The 16,757-nt window shown below is 35.3% G+C and overlaps 2 protein-coding genes across 2 annotated transcripts; one reads left to right on the forward strand and one right to left on the reverse strand.

The window, feature by feature from the left end:
• Window positions 1-94: 94 nt before the first annotated feature.
• On the reverse strand, window positions 95-9,519 carry Atac2 (Ada2a-containing complex component 2). The gene is made up of 13 exons (XM_089695997.1): window positions 9,240-9,519; window positions 8,789-8,926; window positions 8,116-8,264; window positions 7,311-7,406; window positions 5,815-5,947; window positions 5,148-5,292; window positions 4,264-4,658; window positions 3,942-4,029; window positions 3,502-3,692; window positions 2,874-2,992; window positions 2,212-2,393; window positions 1,759-1,839; window positions 95-292 (listed from the first exon to the last, which is right to left on the reverse strand). The coding sequence occupies exons 1-13, from the start codon at window positions 9,449-9,451 to the stop codon at window positions 200-202; spliced, it is 2,022 nt and encodes a 673-aa protein (XP_089552123.1). The 5' UTR covers window positions 9,452-9,519; the 3' UTR covers window positions 95-199.
• Window positions 96-1,638, forward strand: Ada2a (Transcriptional adapter 2A). The gene has a single exon (XM_089696009.1). The coding sequence runs from the start codon at window positions 309-311 to the stop codon at window positions 1,611-1,613; it is 1,305 nt and encodes a 434-aa protein (XP_089552135.1). The 5' UTR covers window positions 96-308; the 3' UTR covers window positions 1,614-1,638.
• Window positions 9,520-16,757: the final 7,238 nt, after the last annotated feature.

Consider the following 16,757-nt stretch of genomic DNA (forward strand, 5'->3'; position numbering starts at 1 on the left):
GAAGTTGCAACATTTTGGAGAATATTTGTTTTATTATTTTGGACTTTGACACTTGACAGTTCATATTGACATTGACATCTCTTAGAATTTAGAAAACAACTTTTGCAAAGCTTTACCTACATCGATTTCAGATCATTCGTATTTATAATTTAAGTAATAAGTGAAAATAAAACAAAAAGCATGTCATTATTTATATTTATTATCTGACTAGTCTCAAAAACAGTGCATGCCGACAGCCCTTGTAGTCGATGTCGTAGTACTTCTCGTAAAAGTCTTGAATTAGCTCTTCAACCTGTAAACAAACAAACATGTCAAACGATATATTACAAGTGAAATGCGACGCTTGCAGCGAGGCGGCACACGAGCCATACATAGAATGCTGCGACTGTGACACAAATTTATGCTGTCCGTGTTTCTCATCAGGCAAGGAAGTCGGCCCACACAAAAGTGACCACAAATACGCAGTCAGAAGAAACGATTTCCCGCTTTTCGATAATTGTAACTGGTCGGCAAAAGAAGAATGCAAACTACTTTCGGCACTATCAACATACGGCTATGGAAATTGGGAAGAAATATCAAAAAGTGTACACACGCGATCGAAACTTGAATGTCTGGAACACTACAAGAAATACTACATCGAAAATGTTCAATATGACGAGCTTAAGCTACTCCCAGAGACAGAACAGTCTTTATTTCCGAAACCCACAATACCATATTTATACAGCATGGAAATAAGTACAAACCCGCCTAGAAATAATCCTGGAGACCAACACCTTGCTGGATACAATGCATACAGATCAGAGTTTGAACTAAGTTATGACCAAAATGCTGAAAACATTTTCAATATAGAAGACACTTATTCTGATGACGAAGATGATTGTATGGATGCTTTAAAAGTCAGTTTGGCAAATGCTTTAAACACACGCCTAAAAGAGAGGCAGCGAAGATACAAAATAATACAAAACCACGGTTTAATTATGCCAAATAAACTACTGTCGTGGTTAAAAAAGTTTGATGTAACAATAACTAGAGTGAAAGCCGAGAGGCTGCTGTCATTTATGCAATTTATGACTGGCATGCAGTTTGATGCCTTCATGGAGTCCATGAGCTTAGAAGAAACATATTTGCAAAAGATATCTCGACTAATTGAATATCGCAAGAATGGTATAAAGACACTGCAGTCTGCTCGCCTTTACAGACACTTGAAGAAAGAAAACGAAGCAGCATCTAAAGAACAAAAACATTTTACTTCCGTCATGTCGAAAAAATACGACAGTCAGTCGCCTGTTAAGAATAAATTGGTTATAGGTTACTATGGTGGTGCTGTGTCTAATAAAAAATATAGGAAGACGTCCATGCCTCTTGACATTGTAGATATGCCAAGCTTTCATCTGCTATCAGAGAACGAGAAGACCTTATGTTCGCATGTTCGTTTGGCTCCACGGACATATTTGGAAATTAAAAACCTACTTATAGCTGAGAACAATAAACTAGGATTCCTTCGGTTGCTGGACGCAAGGAGAATAGTTAAAATAGATGTGAATAAAACAAGAAAGATCTACGATTATTTTATTGAGGAGGGATTCATAAGCAAGCCTTTGCCTAATATGTAAATAAATATTTTTATATAAAATGGTTGTTTTTGTTTCATTTTATATTATTTCAGAATTGAAAAATAACAAAATATTTTATTTTGATTGAAAAAAAAATTATTTACCAAATTACATAGTAATTGTTCTTGGTGATCTTATAACTTACCTTAAAACCAAACTTCTGGTATAGGAAAATGGCTGGGTTGGTTGGTGACACATGCAGTGTTACATCTTGCCCTGTGCATGTCTGAAAAATATAATATGGGTTAATTATTCCTTCATTTAGATTTTGGTAAATATGAAGCATAAAACTTGAATTTGTTACAAAACTTTTAAGACTCAACAGCTTGAATTACACATATCAGTATTTTAATGATAATTATGAATAGAAAATAAAAATATGAAGTAGTATCGACTTAAACTCAATACGACTACGAACGATATTATGTACGCATATCATAACATATCTTAAATTTATCCCATTAAAAACCCACCCACACATACCAACTGTGAAATTACTACAAAAAATCGCAAAAAAATCTCCCCCCTCCATATTTTTTACATTTTTTTTCAAAAGACCTACTCTACCCACCAAAAAAGCCTAGTTTTCCCCTCTTACCTGTAGTAAATGGTATAACATGAAGCTAGCGATGCCCGCACGCCTCCACTCAGGCCGTGTAAGTACGAACGATATGTACGCGTGCTGTGCGCCCACGTCCGGTACGAGGAACGCGCATGCGACCACTATGCGTTTGTATGTTACAACGCAACTGAATTCAGTGTATTGGAGCGATTCTGTTACTGTGTAGTGGAAAAAATTGTAAAAATGTGTAGTATTTTTTTTATACAGTAACACTCGTTAGATGCAGATTGCAGAAGTAGGAAATATAAAAAAAAAGTGTGCGTGTACTAGTGTATACACGTAAGAAGTGAAACTTCTTTATGACCTTATTTTTCAAAAAATAATTTACTATATGCAACTTTACAGAAATACGTCGAATCAAGAGTTACCACGTAACGTTACGCGTTACGCGTAACGCAAAAATATCACGCGTAACGAAAAAGTGTTAGGTACACTAAATTTTTTTCCAACCCCGATAAAGAAGTTTCACTTCAACAAAATACTTTCTTAAACAGCGCCCTGCAGCACACACTGGAGCAAACCCATAATAAAAGTGATTTGTTACAATTTATTCTATTTTTCACATAAAATATAAGTGCTATATAGTCACAATGCAATGCTATACAGGAACAAACATTAAAAATCAGTAAAAAACTCACAGTCAATCCCCGGCCAAAAGTACTGTGCGCACAATCTATTAACCGCAGCGATGTGTTGCGGCCGCACGTACGAGTAGTCGATGGTGCTGCGCGGTGGGGGGGAGTAGTCCGGCTCGTGACTATAGTGGGAAAAATACCGATTATAAAAAAAAATAACTATCGCCATATAATGATGATGATGATGATGTGGTGTTGCGAGTGTCGTATTATGTTTCGTGACTCGTGTTGTGATGCGTGTATCGTGTGTTTTATTATAATACTAGCGGTTCGCCCCGGCTTCGCCATTGGTACCTACATGTTTACGTTTTTTTCATAAAAACTATCCTATCTCTCAGGTTGGATCGAACTGCACATGGTGTGCGAATTTTATTATAATCGGTTAAGTGGTTTAGGAGTCCATTGAGGACAAACATTGTGACACGAGATTTATATATATTAAGATTGTGTGTGTCGTGTTATACTGCGTGTGTCAAGTTGTGATGCGTGTGAAGTGATGTGGTACACGTATTTTGTTGCGTGTATGACGTGCTGTGTTGCGTGTGAAGTGGAGTGTGACGTATTGTATTACGTGTGTCATCTTGTGTTGCGTGTTCATGTTTCTGTTTGCTTAGTGTTGCCATCAACTTACCGATGCGTTTTCCGCAATAGCTCGTCCATGAGCGTCAACCAGAGGGGCGAAGTCTCCGCGTCTCGGCGGATGTAGGGCCGCAGCGTGGCGCCCGAGTACGCGGACCGGAAGGGCGTGGGTTCGATGTTCGATAGCAGCACTGTGCCGTAGTTCGTGCTTGCTACCGTGCCGCTCAGGTTGTCTAGCAGATACTGTGCGATGTGGAAAAATAGAGAAAGTTTCGTTATTTTTCAATTTAATTATCTAGGGTTATTATATCCTTCTATAGGTAGATTTATATATATTTATCTGCTGAGTATTGCTTTAAAAATAGATCTTTTATTAAGTTTGACTGATTAAGATAAATTGCAGACACCTGCTCGTTACATAGAAAATTATTATATTGTAAGCAAGAAAGAAAAATAAATATAATGAAATTGAAATATTATGTTGGTACATACCGATCTCTGGAACCGATCAAGCACTCTCTCTGGGTTTGTGATGGTTTGTCGATCCTCTATTATGTAACCTCCCAATATTCTAACAGTTCTAGAAAAATAAAAGAGTTTTTACATTTGTAATGTATAAATTTTCCGAAATGTATAATTGAGGGTCGATAATTTTAAATTTTTGCTCAGACACATTGTAACAAATTCTAACATTAAATTGAGTTCGTGATTTATCAAGTAATTAGTCAAGAGCATGTGACAGTAAAGCTGATAATCTCAAATTCCATCTCAGACATAATTATTTTCTACCCTTAAATTTTCTGTACATACTCACTTATCCAAATCGAAAATTGGCAAGTGTTTATGCCTCTTTAACCTCCGGAGCGCCAATTTAGCCCTCATCCTGCACAAATAAGCCCTTTTTTCCACATCCCTAACTTTCACTATTAAATTCTCCACATTTTTTAGCAACTGCATTTCTTCGTATTCCGTCATCCCCACCACTTCCTTTTTAACTCCCACCTCCTTAATTTCTCCCACTTCTAACCATGGCATGTCTATAGAGTTTAATTCTTTGGAGAATAAATTCTCCCGTCTTGTGTATGGTTTTTCTTTTGGTTTCTTTTCCTTTTCCTTCTTTTCTGTATCAGTGAGATCTTTGTGGGAGCTGTGGGAGTCGGAGTCGTATTGAAAAGAGTGCTTGTAAGAGTGCACGCTTGAGGAATCACTCTGTAAAAGGGTGTACGAGTATTTTTAGTCCTTTCTATTTATCAAAAAATATTAATTTGGATTTTTTTTTATATAAAAAGAGTGTGTATGCCGAGCACACGTATCAGAAGTGAAACTTCTTTGACAAGATTTAAAGATACCAAAATCGTCGCCTTACTCTTTGAGCGTATACGCACTATGCGGGTAACCGCATTGCGGGTAGCCGTCCGGCTGACCGCAAGCACAATTATGTACGTAATATTCATTTCTATGCGCACTGTGCGGTCTGCGGTAGCCGCATCGCAGTGCGCATAGAAATGAATATTACGTACATAATTGTGCTTGCGGTCAGCCGGACGGCTACCCGCAATGCGGTTACCCGCATAATGCGTATACGCTCTTTGACGTGACGGTATTGCCATGACGTGACCTTGAAATTTTACTCTTAACGTAAAGAAGTTTCACTTTAAAATTATTTTTTATTTTCATTAATAAATAATAATAGCTTACTGGCAACAATTGACTTGTTGGTGCGTACTCAAAACCTCGAAAATTATTTTCTATGTCAGAATAATTGTCCTTTGAAGAGAAACTCGCTACCGACGTATCATAAACTTCTTCTAACTCCTCTTTGATATGTGTTATCTTCTCTTTTCTGTGAAATTATGATATCAAATATTCTTATACATATGGATTAGTATGGACTAATATTATAAATGCGAAAGTAACTCTGTCTGTCTGTCTGGTACTCAATCACGCCTAAACTACTGAACCAATTTGCATGAAATTTGGTATACCTACAGATATTTTGATACCCGAGAAAGGACATAGGCTACCTTTTATTGCGAAATATGTAGCACGGGCGAAGCCGGGGCGGTCCTCTAGTTCACTATAAAATTGTTTTTTTAATTCACATTTGACTGTAAAAAGCTCCAAAAAAATACAATCTTCAATTACGTCAAGAAATGTAATGAATACAAAGACCGAGTGTGCCGAGCACACGTGTCAGAAGTTAAACTTCTTTGGCAATATTCAAAGATACTAAAATTGTCGCCTTATACCATGACGTGACGCGACTTTGAAATTTTAGTCTCAACGCGACTCAAGAAGTTTCAGTCCAAAAAAAACTTAAATAGAAGATATATGTAAACCTTCATTAAATTTAAAAGTTACCAACTTGATATCAGTATCGAATGTTTCGTGTGAGATGCTGGACGTCTCTTCGAACTCCAAGCGACGTTTTTTGGCCGGCGTTGGATTTAATATTGGCTTTAAATCCTCTTCCTCATTTGCTAGAAGATCTTTGTAACCTAGTAAAAGATACATATTGATTACATTTTTAAATGACATCTTAATATAGAGGCTAAAAAGTAAAAGTAAGCTATAATGATATTCTCCAGAAAATTCTTATGAACATCAACATTGTATGGAGTATTTATTTTTACCATTTACAAGCAAAAAGGACGACATAAATTTTGGGAATCTTCAACCATAAAATATGTTGAAAAACTAGACAACACTTATATTAATATCATAATCATCCTATCCTACTCATATTATAAACTAGCGACCCGCCCCGGCTTCGCACGGGTGCAATGCTGATACTAAATACACTACAGAAAAACTGTAAACGTTGTAAATATATATAAAAACATAGCGACACGCACCGGACGGCCGCGGTACCGCCGCAAACGCTACGTCCCGCAATTTTTAAATCTGTAATATCTTCGAAAATATTCACTTAAATCATACGGTGTAAAGGGCCATATAGATCTATATTAAATGAACAATGTATTCAAGGTATTTAATTGGTTAAGGATTAATGCTGTATAGGTTAAAATCGCTTCGAAAATTAGCCATTATTTGTCGTAAAAAGTAAATGACAAAAAAAAGTTATTGTGGGTTATCCATAAGAGATAGACATATACCATCGCGGACTTTTCTGTAGACCTTTTCAGTGTGTATAATACTTAGTACATTATTTTGATAAAACTCGTAGGGTTCAGCCTGCGTTTTCAATGTACGCGGAAAAAATGTAATTTTTTACGACATCACATTGGAAACCTCGAAAAAAACAGTACCTACTTCTCCACTATTTAATGGATGTTATTATACATATAAACCTTCCTCTTGAATCACTCTATCTATTAAAAAAAACCGCATCGAAATCCGTTGCGTAGTTTCAAAGATTTAAGCGTACAAAGGGACATAGGGACAGAGAAAGCGACTTTGTTTTATACTAGTATGTAGTGATGCGAAAGTTTGTGAGGATGTGTGTGTGTTTGTTACTCTTTCACGCAAATACTACTGAACCGATTACAATGAAATTTAGCACACATATAGAGGGTAACTTGGATTAACACATACACACATTACACAGGATGACACAGGATAGGTTTTATCCCGGAAATCCCACGGGAACGGGAACCATGCGGGTTTTCCTTAGAAAACGCGGGCGAAAATCTAATAATATTATAAATGGAAGGCGGAAATCTAGTAATATTATAAATGCTAAAGTGTTGGTTTGTCTTTCTTTCACGTTGAAACAGAGTAATTTTATTGTATGATTTTGTGTATTGATATAGTTAAGACTCAGTAGAATGGACTAATTTTTAATTTTCTTTCCCCAAATGAAGCGGAAACACTTAGTTGGCTAAATACTAAATATCTTACCCATTTCAGTGACCTTTTCTATGAAGAGTTCTCTATCTTGTATGGTAGTGAGGTTCTTCAGTCTTCCCTTTGGTTTGTCGCGAGATATCTCTTGTACTGAAAATTTTGAAAAGTATTTGTAATTCTATGCTTCATAGGTTTAAAATGCTTACGGTTATTTGAAAAGAAATCGATAATACTGCTGGTTTTGAACGAAGAGAAATATAAATATATTTTATAAATATTGTTTTATTTATTTATTTTTATTTTTCTTTCAGTTTCTTGTTAACTTTATCATAATAAGCTTTCCGCCCGCAGCTTCGCCCACGTTTTCAAATAAAAACCCACTTAGTTCCCGTTTCCGTGGGATTTCCGGGATAAAACCCATCCTATGTGTTAATCCAAGTTACCCTCTATGTGTGTGCTAAATTTCATTGTAATCGGTTCAGTAGTATTTGCGTGAAAGAGTAACAAACATACACAATACACACATCCATCCTCACAAACTTTCGCATTTATAATATTAGTAGGATTTGTAAAAAATGAATACAAACTAAAGCTAACAGCAATGAAAAATACTAGAACACATATTCCTTCCAGAGCATGACATTCTTATTAAACTAATCTATACTAATATTATAAAGCTGAAGAGTTTGTTTGTTTGTTTGAACGCGCTAATCTCGGGAACTACTGGTCCGATTTGAAAAATTCTTTCGGTGTTAGATAGCCCATTTATCGAGGAAGGTTATAGGCTATATATTATCACGCTACGACCAACAGGGGTGGAGCCACGGGGGTGAAACGGCGCGGAGCAGCTAGTACTTACATATATGAGTAGCGACGGCTGGTGTGAAGTCATGTTTTAGCTTCCACCAGCCGGTTTCACCAAGCTGTACAGAACCAGACTGGACGAGCAGGTTGCTGTAGCTTGATAGCGCACCTGCGATTGTGCCTATCCAGTTTTTCTTCTGTTTACTGTAATTTTTGGGTACTTATAGTTGTGTAAATTGTTATGTTTTACATAGTACCGTATGATGCAAGCTTAATGGCGGCTTGGAACATCGTACGATACAATGCGCAGAAAACAATTTTAGGTATTAGCAGGACATTAAGGGACCTGTGCACACCCGCACTCACACTTGTACCTAACCTAACTTCTGAACCGCCATTAAGTTTGAATCGAACTGACATTCATTTTTGTGTTAAATTTTAATTTGTGACATTGTAATATGTTCATTGTAAATTAAAATTATAAGTGAAATAGATAAGAAGTAAAAACCTTATCGTATAAATTTTCTTCAGCTTCAGTTAATATGATACTTTTCTTCTTCAATTTTTTTAAGGCAAAAAACAGCAATTAATTTTAAACATCTTTAGTTTTAAGTTCTTTTTATATTATTTTGAATTTAAATATTTCTTACTTGTACAAACAAATGCTCTATCTTTCTCCTTTTCTTTTTTTAGCTTTGTGTTCAATAAATCTTACTCACAAAACTTACCATTTAGCTCCAAAGAGTAGAACCCAATATCTATCAATGAAGGAACAGATGTGTGTCTTATAGTGGAAGTAGCCATGGTTGCTGATGCCACTCATGTGCTTGCTGAGGTGGTATAGTGTTAGCAGGATTACATTTACCCTGAAAACAATTTTATTATGATAAATACTACATTCATTTTCATATTTTTTGAATTATCTAGTTCTATTTACTTAACATCTTTATGTTACAATTTTTAAGTGTGATTAATATTAACATACTCCACAGAAAATGGAATGTCAAATATTTAAAAGTGTTGAAATCATCTAAAATTTCACTTAAAAGAAGTTTCTCAGTAGAATACTGGTGAATCGTGATCCAATACATTACAAGCACGACTCTTTTACTGTTAACTAAGACTATCTTTTCCACCAAAAAGTTAAAAGAATCAAACAATTACAGACTCGACACTCACCACAGAATTCTATTACGATTGAAACACTCTTCTTTACTAGGTGAACAGTCTGCACATGTGAATTCAAAGAATACATCGCCATCAAAGTCCCCCGGCGTTCCTGCACTTTTTAAACATGATAAATGTACGAAACAAATGCACGCCTCGCATATAAGACCTGGTCGGATTTGTTTATCCTCTGGTTGATTGCAATATTTGCAAGTGGGACCCATCGTTCTTGTTATAAAATTAAAATAAACATCACTTAAAAATAAACAACTCTATTTTGAAAACGAAATTCGATTTAGTATTTACAGTTTACACTGACAGATTGATAACCTATAAACTGTCAAATCACTGTCAAATTGACATCTACAGTTCGGAAACGTTATTTTATACTAGCTGTGCCGCGCGGTTTTACCCGCGGACGAAACTGCTAATAATACCAAATGTATTTCTATAGCTCACTTAGCTCATGCGTATAATAAAGTATAACATATATTACTGTACTTCAAATCCGTACAGTGGTATTTCGTGAAAGAGTAAAACAAAAATCCTCACAAACTTTCGCATATTGACAAATAATAATTAAATTGTCTGTTTGTACATAACCACTTTTTACTCATTGCACATGGAAGTATACACGGTACATATACCAAAAGAGCAAGTTTTCCGATTTTCACTGTATTACTTGATTAGGACATGGAAAAACTCATCTACGCGGGCGAAACCGCGAGAGGCAGCTAGTATTTCAATATTTTTTTCTCTTATATCACAATCTTATATATTATAGTTGAGCCAATTTAATAGGCAACATTTGACGTCTATCAATTTTATCTTCATAGGGTGGTAATCTGCTTAAAAACATCGATTAAAGCGAATTAATCGATACGGACTTTAAACATTTGTCAATCGAACTTGAAACACATGTCAATAATAATTTATGATGATTTTTATTCCCAAGTAATCAATGCATTCGATTCTAGATGTCAGATTTCGATTTTTAGAGTAACGTCTCTGGTATTTAAAAAGAAAAAAGGTTTATTGACACAAAATTGTAGCGACGTCAGTTCTTTAAATAAGAAAATGTTTATTATGTTTAGAATGGTTTATCAGTAAAATCAAATCCTAAAATTAGTTGCATCGGTCATTATTATTATTATTTTTTTTTTTTTTTTTTTTTTTTTTTATTCTAATTTAATTTAGGGACTTTGAGTCAGCGATGACTATGTCAGTCCCATAGTATATGCTATAAGTTTAACTTAACTAGCCTACTAATATCCGTCGTGTGAATATGCAGACCATCCTAGCCGCCTCCGTATTAGGTGCAGATAAAATGGTCTGAAACATACCCACATCGGTCGGACACACATTAAATTTCCTATATAATTCTTGCCTCATAGGTGCAGTCCGTACACATTCCATGAGAAAGTGATGTACATCATCTAATATACCACACACGTCGCAGTTCGCGTTAGCTCTTTTTTTCATTAAATATTTGAAGTTGTTTAATGGCATGTGTCCGGACCGCAACCTATGGGCAATAACAATTAACTTCCTGTCTATTCTAGTATTAGCAAACCATGGAATGCGTGGTGGCTCACATTGCATAGTGCGAAACCAGATGCCTTTCTGTTTAGCAACTACATCAAACCATTCCTTCCAGTCTAGGAGAATACGCTCCCTATATTTAACTAAGACTTCTGAATATTCGGGTGTAATATAAACTTCGGTACCATTTAAAATTGCATCCCTTGCCATATGATCCACCACCTCATTACCACGGATCCCAACATGAGATGGAACCCATTGTAACACAACTGACCTTCTTCCAGCGATCAGTGCCAATATTTTATTGATAACTGCATAAGCTATCGCTGCGCCTCTGTTTCCAGAAGCACATCGAGCTATATGTTGTAAGGCACTTCTACTATCAGATAAAATAACCACCTTTTCATATCCAGCACCAATAGCATAAGAGAGCGCTTCAGAGATCGCAAAGAGTTCCACAAACATTATTGAATGCTGAGACACATTGACAATCTTATATGACTGCCTCACATTGTGACTGGGATCATAGAAAGCAGCACCGCGACCATCTTGCGTCTGCGAACCGTCCGTGTACAGTTTAACCCAACCTTCATATTTATTGAACAAAGTTAATAATGTATTACATTTGAGTATTTGTTTGTTGTAACTGTTTTTGGATGCTATAATATTATCTATTGTGGTTTGTATGTTATCAACGTTAAAATTTGAAACCCACATACTTAAATTATAAATATTTAAAGAAGAGCAAGTATTTATTTTTTCTTTTACGGTCTCGTTGTAAACAGTAGCCAGCAGAGGTTTTTTCTTTCTCCGAAAATATAGTGTGTTAATTTGTTGTGATAAATTGTTTACAAAAGTTAACGTTATATTACCTGACATTGATTGGGCTTTAAGGCAAAACTTATAAGCTAAGTACTTTCTTCGTAAAAAAAGGGGCGGAATGCACAAGTCATATTCCATCACATGAATGGGGGTGGTTTTAATGTAGCCACCTACAACGCGAAGGGCAGCATTTTGAACACGGTCTAATTTTAATAAATGAGTTTTAGCAGCACAGTCATAAACGAAGCTAGAATAATCCAGTCTACTCCTTATCAACGATATATAAATCCTACGAAGGTGTATGGGATGTACTCCCCAGGACGAACTTGCTAGCACTTTTAAAATATTAAGAAATCTAAGAGTCTTAGCTTGAAGCTCATTTATATGGAGATTCCATAATAATGAGCTATCTAGCCATACCCCCAGATATTTTACACAGTTAACAAATGGTATTAAATTATTATTAATCACAATCGATACTTGTTCACGTCTTCTTGCTTTACTAAATAAACATAACTGTGTTTTTACCAATGAGATGTCTAAACCAATTTGAGCCAAAGCTAATGAAATTGAATTAATGCATTGAGACATTTTTAAAGCCCTAAAATTACAATCTTTATTTTGTATATAAAATACAAAATCGTCAGCATATTGTAAACTACGCATGTTGCTATCTAGGGATCTATATAGTTGAGAGGTGGCTATATTAAATAAAAGGGGGGATATCGGGTCGCCTTGTGCTAAGCCTTTTCCGGTCCACCGAATTTTAGCATCAGTGGAGTTATTAGTTGCGCCATAAATTTTTAAATGTCTTACTTTGAGGAACGTGTATAAATAGTTACACACTTTTGTTCCAACATGCAGTTCATCTAATATTATAGCAAGCTGGTCAACTAAGACGTTATTATATGCACTATCAATATCCAGAAAGCAAGCTAATGTCGGAGTATACTTAGAAAAACCGGTTTGAATTTCCGATACAAGGCGTACAATACAGTCTATACTAGATTGACCTCTACGAAATCCTGAAGTGGAAGGTTGCAAAATTTTGTTCCTCTCTACGAAGCATTCGAGGCGCTTAGCTAGCATAGCGTGAAATATCTTGCAAACACATGACATCAAGGAAATCGGTCTGAATTTAGGGGGGGCCTGATTATTGATATTTTGTTTAGGAATGGGAACTATTTTGATATCGCGCCATTGATCCGGTATCACTGCACTCTTAAGAACACAGTTATATATATTAAGGAGGTGGTACTTTCCCGCCACAGGCAGATTATAAACCATAGAATAAGATATATCGTCAGTGCCAGGCGAACTGTCTTTCTTTTTCAGGCACTTGGAAAGTTCTGCAAAGCTAAATTCACTTTCTAGCTCACAGTTATTAGATTTAAACGTTAAATGTGAGGGCAAAACGAAATCAGGTGCTAGTGAACATAGTAACTGCTCTTTTTGGTCATCGGAAGCCTGAAATGAAGTAGTTCGCATACCTTTCATCCAGCGCATCTTTCTCCACATATCCGAAGAGTTTGTGGTTTGATCGAGACTATCACAGAAACTCTGCCAATTTTTAGCTTTTACCTGTCTAGTTACTTTTTGAGCTTCAGAAATACACTCTGAAAGTCTATCAAAGTTATCAGGTGTAGGATTACGTCTGAAGGTCTTTAAAGCTAGACGTCGTTTGGCTATGGCGTGGGATATAGTTGCACACCAATAGTGTTTGGGTCTAAAATTTTTTGATTGATCTAATGTATCAATTTTAAAAAAGGGTATACTTTCATTGGCCGCATAATTAATGTTTTCTATAAATTTATCGTATACTGATTGAATGTTATCACTATCTAACACTATACAATTTTCAGAAAAACATTCGCTAAAAGTAGATCGAAATATATTCCAGTCCGCTTTCTTAAAATTACGACGTTTAATTATACTACCACCATCATCACTATATGTTAAGAGGGTTTTAATTATTATGTGATCACTGCCTAAGGTCTCTTTTGAGACACTCCACTTGCAAAACACAGCTATATCAGTTGAAACGAATGTTACGTCGGGTGCGCTTTCCTGCAGACTACCATTACTTAATCTAATTCTAGTTGGCTCACCAGAATTTAATGCAACATAATTAAAATCGGAAGAAGCATCGAACAATTGAAGGCCTCTTGTATTGTTTCGATTCGACCAATTGGTATGATGGGCATTGAAGTCCCCAGCAATTATAGATTTTTCAACACTCAAAGAAAAAATATCATCCCAATCACATTGTGAGGTCCTTACAGACGGTGAACAATATACAGAGGCGATAAACTTTAACTGCTTACAATTTAGTATTTTAATACCAATAACCTCTATCCCAGAATTCCTGGTTATTATAGGAAAGGGCTGGATAAGTATAGAACGATGGACAATAATAGCAACTCCTCCATAGCCATCATTTCTGTCTCTTCTAAAAATATTATAATTGCGTATATTAATTACAGCGTCTGAATTAAACCAAGTTTCGCTTACTAAACATATGCTAATTTTCTCCCGGTTTAAAAGTAATTCGAGATCTTGTCTTTTTGGAAATAAGCTCTGGGAGTTCCATTGAGCAATGCATAGATGTCGGTCAATAGACCCCCCAGAACCTCGCCCAGCACTAATATATATATTATGACTATTACTGTCCATTATTATTAAACAAACTTATAAAATTTCTAAGCGTATCGCAGCTACTTACAGTTTTTAAAATAAATGTCTTAAATGCATCTAGTACTAATTTAACTATTTTAACAAACTTTTGTTCCAAATTTGTTGTGTCTGTAAAAAAAATACTTTGAATTTTATCCCATATACATATAATAAATTATTATCCCATATAATAAACATAATATCAAAAATTATCGGCCTATTTCAAAATTAAATACGATCGCGAAATTATTTGAGAAAGTTGTTTATGATGCTATATTTCCACATATCAGACCAGTTATTATTGAACAGCAGCATGGCTTTATTGACCGACGATCCACAGAGTCTAATTTGTGTGAATTTCTTCATAATGTGGCTTGTGCTATGGACCGGGGTGGACAGGTGGATGTGGTTTATACCGACTACTCGAAGGCATTTGATAAAATCTCCCATTCGTTATTAATTCACAAACTTCGGGTGGCCGGTATACATGGCGATCTCCTACGTTGGCTGGAATCATACCTCAGAGAACGTAGCCAAGCTGTTAATATAAAAGGTCATTGTTCTTCCTTCATTCCAGTTACCTCTGGAGTACCTCAAGGTTCTCACCTAGGTCCTCTGCTGTTCAATATATTTATAAATGATGTTATTTGTCAGTTTAGACACTGTAATATCTTACTTTATGCGGATGACATGAAAATATTTAGAGTGATCAAAGATCAACGTGATTGCTCTTTACTACAGGAGGATCTTCTTAACTTGTGTCGTTACTGTTCTGTGAATTCCCTGCTCTTAAATGTGAATAAATGCAACGTTATTACTTTTACTAGAAAAATTAAGCCTATATTGTTCGATTACTCTTTGAATGGAACATCGCTGACTAGGTTGACTGAAGTAAAAGATTTAGGTGTCCTCTTAGATTATAAGTTAACTTTTTCAGCCCATATTAATTTTATTACAGCCAAAGCGTATCAAATGCTTGGTTTTGTCTTAAGAGTTGGTAGGGAGTTTAAAATGTGTTCAACTTTAATTCTTTTGTATAACTCGTTCGTACGAACTATATTGGAATATGCTTCTACAGCCTGGAATCCTCAATATAATATCTACATAAATAATATTGAACACATTCAAAATAAATTTATCAAACATTTGAATTATAAACGAGCTAAACAGTCTGGTCCCATTCCGGAAGTGCTTCCTTTGATAAATCGTCGACATGAAAGAGACCAGGTATTCTTATATAAGATACTTAATAATAGCGTCGATTCTTCTTTTCTTCTAGGCAATTTACTCTTACGATGTCCGCGTATATGCTCTCGTGACAAAGCCCTATTTGCATTACCTAAATTTAAATCCAAATTTGCTAGAAATACATATTTATACCGTGTTTGTCATAATTATAATAATAATTTTAGTGACCTTGATTTATTTAACGAAAAATTCAAATCGTACAAAACCAAAGTTCGAAATAAATGCAATAGTAACTAACTGAGATATTTGAATTGTATTCATGCTTGTTATTTCTATAATTATTTGTATCCACAAGTAGACTGTTTGTGACTGAATGTGTATTTGTTTTTAAGAATTTAAATTTTTAGTGGAAACTTTACTGATATGTGTATGGTTTGTTATCTCTTGTTTATATGATATATTGTATTGTTTGTTTCCCAAATATAAATAAATAAATAAATAAATAAATAAATAAATATAGACTCATTAAGCCTTTCCCTATCCAAATTTTTCTTTCTAGCTCGTTTCTCTCTATCTTCTTGTAGTTCTTTATTTTCAAGATAACTTTCTTCTCTTTGAGGCATTGTATCTACCTCTTGCGAATGAAGTAACTGATTTTCTCTGACTACGTTTTTCAGTCGTTTCTTTCTTGATTCCTTTTTCTTTAGTGTCTTACTTTTATTACTATTACGGACAATGTCTGCGTAGCTAACTTCTTCTGTATAACTGACGTAACTAACCTCAGATTCGCTGTCACTATCCATCATTTTATTTATTTCCTCTTCCACCATATCAGTATCAAAAGTCTTGAGCGGTTGTTCAGAATTATGCAAGAAATGCTCGTTCAGACTCTTTTTGTATTTTTCACTATCTTTTTCTTGTTCTAGATATTTATTTAAAGCTACTTTGTATGTGTAATTATTTTTGCACATAAGACTTCTTATCTCCTTTTCTTTGATGAAAGACGGACATTTTTTGAAGAATGATGGGTGATCTCCTCCACAATTTATACAGCGATAAGTTTGAGTGTCACAATCCTTGTGGTCACCAGTGCACATTGGACAAGTAAGTTTTTTCTTTGGACAAGACCGATTCAAGTGCCCGAACTTCCAGCAGTTTGAGCATTGCGATACTGGAAACGTATACGGTTCGACTTCAAATCGACATTCACATCCAAGTACATATTTAGGTAAAACTGCACTTTTAAAACAAAAGCGTACTGTCTCGCTATCAACCCATTGCTTCTCCTCGTTAAGCCTCTTTAGT

This window comes from Colias philodice, chromosome 6 (genome assembly GCF_061535455.1).
Source record: "Colias philodice isolate Cphi_HAF_F1 chromosome 6, ilColPhil1 Martin Lab GWU primary, whole genome shotgun sequence".
Classification (NCBI taxonomy): domain Eukaryota; kingdom Metazoa; phylum Arthropoda; class Insecta; order Lepidoptera; family Pieridae; genus Colias; species Colias philodice.